The sequence below is a fragment of the Mesoplodon mirus genome (assembly GCF_964341445.2).
Source record: "Mesoplodon mirus genome assembly, chromosome: 5".
In the NCBI taxonomy this organism is placed as follows: domain Eukaryota; kingdom Metazoa; phylum Chordata; class Mammalia; order Artiodactyla; family Ziphiidae; genus Mesoplodon; species Mesoplodon mirus.
Window position 1 is genome coordinate 156,222,985 of NC_138980.1, and position 7,921 is coordinate 156,230,905.

Consider the following 7,921-nt stretch of genomic DNA (forward strand, 5'->3'; position numbering starts at 1 on the left):
CCTAGTTTTGCAGAGAATGGATACTTTTTTGGTGTTTGCTGTCAATTTTCCTTGTCTCTGTATATGGTATTGAGAAGGAAAAAAAAGAAAATTCTGATGGGTGCAGTGGCCATGTTAGATTTGTCACAAATGCTTTTTTTTTTTTCAAATTTATTAGTTGTGTTGCTACGTGAGGGCTTTCTCTAGTTGCAGCGAGCGGGGGCTACTCTTCATTGCAGTGCACAGGCTTCTCATTGAGGTGGCTTCTCTTTGCTGCAGATCACGGGCTCTAGGTGTGCAGGTTTCGGTGACTGTGGCACGTGGGCTCAGTAGTTGTGGCTCATAGGCTCTAGAGCGCAGGCTCAGTAGTTGTGGCACATGGGCTTAGTTGCTCCACGTCATGTGGGATCTTCCCAGACCAGGGCTCAAATCCGTGTCCCCTGCATTGGCAGGCAGATTCTTAACCACAGTGACACCAGGGAAGTCCTGTCACAAATGCTTTTAATGTGTGCCTTGATTTATTTTTCTACCCAGCTGAAGTCAGAAATGAACTGGCATATGAAGTGATAGAAGCAATCTTTCATCATGCTTCAATCAGCTTTAAATCTTCTTATGTGACTTTCTGCTCTGAAGGCTTATGTTATAATTTTCCTATAACTATTTTGTTACACACTGTCTGTGCCACAAATTACATAGGTGCGTAGATATGCCCAATGAATGCTTCCATTGCTTTTAATGGCTTTATAATTGAAGCTCAAGGATTTAGTTGTTTTTTAGAATTCTCTTGGGCTGGACATAATTCAGACAATAACAACCATCATTTGACTCCCACTTTACTGTTTAAACCTCATCCAATAGATTATAAAATGAACTTTTCATACTTTTTTTTTTTTTTTTTTTTTTTTGCGGTATGCGGGCCTCTCACTGCCATGGCCTCTCCCGTCACGGAGCACAGGCTCTGGATGCTCAACCTTCGCAGCCATGGCTCACGGGCCCAGCCGCTCCGCGGCATGTAGGATCTTCCTGGACCAGGGCACGAACCCGTGTCCCCTGCATCGGCAGGCAGACTCTCAACCACTGCGCCACCTGGGAAGCCCCCTTTTCATACTTCTTAACTCTGGGAGTGATGGGACAGAGAAGGCTGAATTTTACAGTTATGTAGCACAAAGACCTGAAAAACAGAGTTCAAATGTATTATCTCTGGTTTTAGTACCTTCCCTCGCAGAGCAAACCCACCTGTGGATATAATATAGATTCACTTTTATATTATATTTCCAACTCTATAGTCATTTCATTTATTCACCATTTGGTTTCTTAGTCTTTCTAAAATGCTTCTGCATCTATTTTTTATAATAGACATCATTTTTTCCAGGAAAAGTACTATCTTTTTCTGTCATTTTATTATTATTATTATTATATTTTATTTTTGGCTGCATTGGGTCTTCGTTGCTGTACACAGGCTTTCTCTAGTTGCAGCATGTGGGCTTCTCATTGCAGTGGCTACTCTTGTTGCGGACCACGGGCTCTAGGCGGGCGGGCTTCAGTAGTTGTGGCTTAGTTGCTCTGTGGCATGTGGGATCTTCCTGGACCAGGGCTCAAACCTGTGTCCCCTGCATTAGCAGGCTGATTCTTCACCACTGCACCACCAGGGAAGTCCCTTTTTCTGTCGTTTTGATTCCCACTTTATCTTCTTGAGGCATTGAAAATTGTTGTGTGTGCATGTAGTAAGAAGTTTTGTAAAATGTGAAAAACTGCACACATATAAATTACTTTTTTGAGTCTCTAATTTCTATCTGCCTTTACTTTTCATCTGTGGACCAATCTTTAGGTATATGAATGAACATGACTTATTTTTATATCATATCTTTTATTCTCAGCACATTGAACATGCCAGCTTGGCACTAAATTAAGCATAATCATACATCTTTATTTGGTTCAACTTGACTCAGAGGCAGATGGATCAACATGGTAGCCTTAGAGCTTCTATTTTACTTGATTGCACCTTTGGAAAACAGCATAGAACTATGCGGTGTTTTGTTTTTGTTTTTGTTTTTTTGCTTTTTTTTTAGATGTTTCTGGGTTTTTCTTTTACAAAGTCTACTATGGTCTGACTGTGTCCCCCTAAAACTCACATGTTGAAAGCCTGATGCCCAAGGTGATGGAATTAGGTGATTAGATCACATGAACTCCCATGAATGGGATTAATGCCCTCACAGAAGAGGTCCCACAGAGCTCCCTAGCCCATTCTACCATATGAGGACACAACCAGAAGTCTGTGACCTGAAAGAGGGCCCTCACCTGGTCTTGGAATTTCAGTCTCCAGAGCTGAGAGAAATAATTTTTTGTTATTTATGAACTACGTAGTCTGTTGTATTTTGTTATAGCAGCTCAAATGGATTAAGACAAGGCCATTAGTTTTAAAATGTAGCATGGAAATCAATAAGAGTTTGATGATTTATATTCATTCATCTTTCCAAAATGCACTCTCAAAACCAAGATCGTTTAGAGTTAGGAAGATTTTCCTTTTCACTCATCTCTCTGCTGTTGGATTCTTCTTAATCTTTCAGTGAAGGTATTTTCCACACTGGTATTTAAAGTGTATCAGGTATATTAAGTTACTTTCAATTAGGAGCCCTAGACTCTTACAAAAAAACTAACATGTTTTAAAATATGTTGCTGTTATTTTAATGAAAAAGATTCATATTTTTAGTAGCAAGGTCATGCTGCTGAGTCAAAGTTGAATCTTTCTATTTATTGTACATAATTTCACCTACTTACAATGAATAACATGAGAAACTGCTGGAGCTATTAGAACTGATGAACATTTCACTGTGCTACAGTACTTTCTTATCTTTGGCTAAGGACAATGTTGCACTTGGGTCATTTTGTTAGGACACAGAAGACCATGGGTGCCTCCATGCAGGGCTCTCTACTTTGTCCATATGTGTGCTGAGGAAGGTGTGAATGATGGTTAATCTAAACCTAGGGATGGGTTTATATACTTTGCACTTTGTTAGGGGCAAGGAGAGGCCATGAGATACAACCAAATCCTGCCTTTAAAGACTTTGTATTCTTGTTAGGGCAACATGGTCTACACACTGAGAATGTCTCAATAATATGTAAAGCAGTTTGAAGGTGAGAGCAGATAAAGGGACACTCATAGAAATAAAGGCCAAGAAGAACCTACATACCATGTAGAATAGCAACAAAAGAAGTGTGAAGTCATGTGACCTATCTCCCTGCTATCTCCCCGTCCTCAATGTACAATAGTTAATATAAATGTGGATAAATATCGGCCTCTTTCAGGTGTGTATTTCTTCACCTTCAGCATGATGAAGCACGAGGACGTTGAGGAAGTGTATGTGTACCTCATGCACAATGGCAACACGGTCTTCAGCATGTACAGGTGAGTGGCCTTTTCTATCATAGGTAACCATGCTGCCATTGTTCGCTCAAAGGATGGCCAATGCCAGGAGGGATATAGGAATCAACAGAGACTGGCATAAACCTTGTTGTTGTTGAGACCTCCCATGTACAATATACGGCCAGATTATCATTACTGTTTGGGAAGCAGTGACTCTGATAAACTTGAGCATAAGCAGGTTGAGAAGAGGCCTTGAACTAATTACTAGCAACACTCCCCATAACTACTCATTTGTATTCTCTTCTCAACTCATTCTTTCTTTCCTTCCCTCTAAGTCTTTTCTTCTCCTTTCCTACTGTCCGCCCCCTTTGCCTAGAGTTTAGCCCTTTTCGGGCCTCTCACTGTTGTGGCCTCTCCCGTTGTGGAGCACAGGCTCCAGACGTGCAGGCTCAGCGGCCATGGCTCACGGGCCCAGCTGCTCCGTGGCATGTGGGATCCTCCCGGACCGGGGCACGAACCTGCGTCCCCTGCATCGGCAGGCAGACTCTCAACCACTGCGCCACCAGGGAAGCCCCCGAGTTTAGCCCTTTTGATGGCCTTCTCTACCATTCCTGGAGCTGGCAGTTCAAGGGTTGGGAGTTGGTTTCCTACTTTAGGCAGTGTTGTGGCTCTGATGTTTACCTTAGCAACCTGGCCCTTAGGCACCTTGGAAAAAAGTTCATTTAAAAAAGAAATATTGCAATTTGCTCTGATATAAGCTTAAGATGTAGGGAAGAGAGGCCAACACCTTTCCCATAATTAAATAAATGGGTATCGTGAAACTCTGTGAAAAACTTCGTGGTTGTTATCTTTTCTCGGTTATTTTTGATGACTTGTGGGGATTGCCTTATTTTTTTCTTTTGGACCCTGGCCTCTAATAAGAGGCTTTGAAAAGCCAAAAGAGAAAAAGATGAGTTAGGTAGGTGAAATGCTGCAACAAAAAGATCCAGAATATTGTGGCTCGAACACACTAGAACTCAATTTTTCTTGGCCGGTTTCAGGTTGGGGAAGGATGGGGTGGAAAGGGTGGAGAAGGGAATTGTCTGGAGTTCGGAAGGAGAGTTGCTCCACCAGATTTTTGAGGGATGTGGGCTGGTGAAAGCATTTCTGCTATCTATAAAACTGACTCCCCAATTCTCACATCATTGTCATTGCCACAGTCAGAAGGAGGAAAGAACAACAAGCTTGTGGACATTTGTATGCATCAGGCATTCTATTCCAAGTCATCACGTTTTCCTAAATGTTTTGCTCTAGCATGACAGGGATCTCCAACTTTCAAGCCCACAATATCTGTTTCCTCACTGCTCTCTGCCTGATCATGAGCCAATGCAACATGTTTTAGTTTGCGTTATGGCAGCACCTTTCTTTAGAACCAAATTCTCAATTAGTTAAGGTGGACTGAACTGCTATAACATTGGTCCAAGGGCTTGAACATGATAGAAATTCCTTTACTTCTCATGGCACAGTCTTCAAACACTCGGGCTTCAACAGATGGCTTCCAAGGTCATGCTGGTCATTGTCATTAGCATTCCACACAGTCATAATGAGGAAGGAGCAGGGGGGCTGTTTGTGAGAGCTGTATTGGTGAATCCTATATATAAGTGGCACATGTCATTTCTGTTCACATGTCATTTAGAGAATTTAATCCCAGGACTATACGTAATTGTGTGAGACTCCAGAAGAGAAGAGAGGACAGATTTTGGTAAAGAGCTGGCTGTTCACTGCAAAGACTAAGTAGTTGGTGCCTTTTTTTTTTTCTTTCTAGTTATGAAACAAAGGGGAAATCAGATACATCCAGCAACCATGCAGTGCTGAAGCTGGCCAAAGGGGATGAGGTTTGGCTGAGAATGGGCAATGGCGCTCTTCACGGGGACCACCAGCGCTTCTCCACCTTTGCGGGCTTCCTGCTCTTTGAAACTAAGTAAAATATGAATAGACCAGCTCCACTTTTGCGAAGACTTACAGCTGAGCTGGTATTGTCATGATGAGGGACTTTAGATTTGATGGTTCTACATGTTGTATTAAAAAATATTTTATTGGTTACATTGCTAATCATACTACAGGTACATCAGTAATGAGGGATGACTCAGGAGCTCAGAAGAATAAACCACAAAACAGTCTTCTCATGTGACCTTGACTAATATACCCAGGAACATTTATCACTCTTTCCTAGGCACCTAAAAGAGAGTTCCCTTCTTGATACAGGTTGGAAATAATTGTTCCCATCAGAGAAGTCATTTGCAAAGAGTATTGGAGGCTCTAATAGCAACATTCAGGAACCCCTGAAGGTCTGGGTTCCTCGTTCTTTTTTTTTTTTTTTTTTTTTTGCGGTACACGGGCCTCTCACTGCTGTGGCCTCTCCTGTTGCGGAGCACAGGCTCCGGAAGTGCAGGCTCAGTGGCCATGGCTCACGGGCCCAGCCACTCCACGGCATGTGGGATCTTCCCGGACTGGGACACGAACCTGTGTCCCCTGCAACGGCAGGTGGACTCTCAACCACTGCACCACCAGGGATGCCCTGGGTTCCTCATTCTTTACAATGTTTCAGAGAACAGGATGCAGTGATTATGATGGGGCCAAGGAAAGAATAGGGGGCACTTGCCTGGATCAAGGTACCAGAAATATCTGTAAAGTCTAGACTGGGAAGTAACACTTTGATCCAGTGGGTCAATATTCATGGATAAAGTATAGGTATTTTTTAGTAATTCCAGATAGCTTTAAGATAGCAGAAGTATTCACAATGCTCAAAAATAATTGACTCCTCCTTTTTTTATAAGGATAGTGCTATAATTAAATCTTGACTTCTAATGGCTTATATTTTTGGAAATAGAATTTTCCTGTGATCCAGAATTGGGCTTACCAGATCTGGATTATCAGATTGACTCTTTTCCTTTGCATCTCTTACATTACAGCAGAGCTTTGTTGACTTTGGCCTGCAGTGAGTGTAGGTCCATACAGTACGGATATAATCACCCACTTTTCTATCAGCTTAGAAATTACCCTAGTATACTATATACACACTGACATGGCATGTTTAAGGAGCTGTAAACCCAAACATATACAGCCAAACTAATGTATACAAAATATAAGGGTATTTCACTTAGGAGACATATAATAAAATTGTTTAATCGTTTTTAAAAATAAAAAATTATATGGGAATTGCCTGGCGGTCCAGTGGTTAGGACTCGGTGCTTTCACTGCCATGGCCCGGATTCAATCCCTGGTCACGGAACTAAGATCCTGCAAGCTGCATAGCGCAGCCAAAAAATAAAAAAAAAATCTGTATATTTAAAAAAAAATTATGTGACTTCTTTGATTACCATATTTAATCAATATTCACAGAGCAGCTGTGCCACTTGACTTTTGCCTATACCTCCCCAAAAATCAATTCTCAAAGGATTAAATTTGCCACCAAAAAGATACTCATGAGAATGTGCCACAAGTTCTGATGACAGTACCCCAAATTGGTTTACTTTAAGCAAAGAATCATTGGAATATGCGTTTACCTTGATGTTGAATCATATTTAAAATACACTACAGAGATGTCCATCTAACAAATATTACATAATGAATTCCCTTAGAAGTAATGAGCCCTTAATTTATTTTCTGTTACAATTTGAATTTCCACAAAGGCTTTTTAACTATGAGTTTACTTGTATCTTGTATTGATTACCCCCTATAGCTAGAAGCAGAGATAATGAATTAGAGCTGCCCTTTTAGCTAATCATGTGTTCCACATGCATGCCAGTCTTTGACCCTTTCCTTTTGATCTACAAGTATTTTGAAACTCTTCCTGAATCCATATACAATGCTATTTTAAAGTGAATGGATGTTAGCTATATATAATGTGCTTGACTGGTAATGTTTTTGTGGTTTTGTGTATATTCTCCCTCCCCCACCCCACCTCGGTATAAGGTCATGGGGTTGAAGTTTACTCTTACCAAATGTCATAACTTTCCTAGAAGTGCATTGTCAATAGATAATTGAATATTGCATGTTGCCCAAAAGGACTTCAGATCTAAAGAGCATGCATTACTAATAAAGTGACTTAGAGTAAGATATTGGCCTGGCTTTAGATAAAACTGAAGCAAGAAAACTGTAATAAGCATTATATGGAAATAAACCCACTTTTGTTAAACGTTTTTAGAATGTTTTTAATAAAGTTGAATAGTCATACAATTATAAGTCACTACGGTTTGTTAACACAAAGTTAAAATATTTTCATGCAGATGATGTAAACAGCCATACAATCGATGGTGTGGGCACAGAACAGGGTCACTGTCTACAAAAAACGCTACTTTTCAGTTATTCTATTGTTCTAACTTCAACCCTCTGGGTCTTTAAGACTCTGATGTTTAGAGGGTCCTGTGATGAAATCAGTATCCCTGAGGGGAAGGGACCTTCATCACACACTTGAAGTCTTTCTATGTTGATGCCTAAATTCCAGTGTTCACCTTGGTAGAGACACCCAAGATCTGGTTGCAGGCAGGTAGAAAGCACTTTGGGCTGGCAAATAAGTCCCAAGTGTGAAGAAGAGTG

General features: G+C 41.0%; 1 protein-coding gene across 3 annotated transcripts in view; it reads left to right on the forward strand.

The window, feature by feature from the left end:
* Positions 1–7,567, forward strand: part of C1QTNF3 (C1q and TNF related 3) — a 29,697-nt gene extending 22,130 nt beyond the window's left edge. For all 3 annotated transcript variants that reach the window (XM_082620325.1, XM_082620324.1, XM_082620326.1), the window contains exons 5-6: positions 3,286–3,385; positions 5,148–7,567. In XM_082620325.1, the coding sequence (XP_082476451.1) occupies positions 3,286–3,385; positions 5,148–5,307 (260 nt within the window). In that variant the 3' untranslated portion in view covers positions 5,308–7,567. The remainder of the gene's footprint in view (positions 1–3,285; positions 3,386–5,147) is intronic.
* Positions 7,568–7,921: the final 354 nt, after the last annotated feature.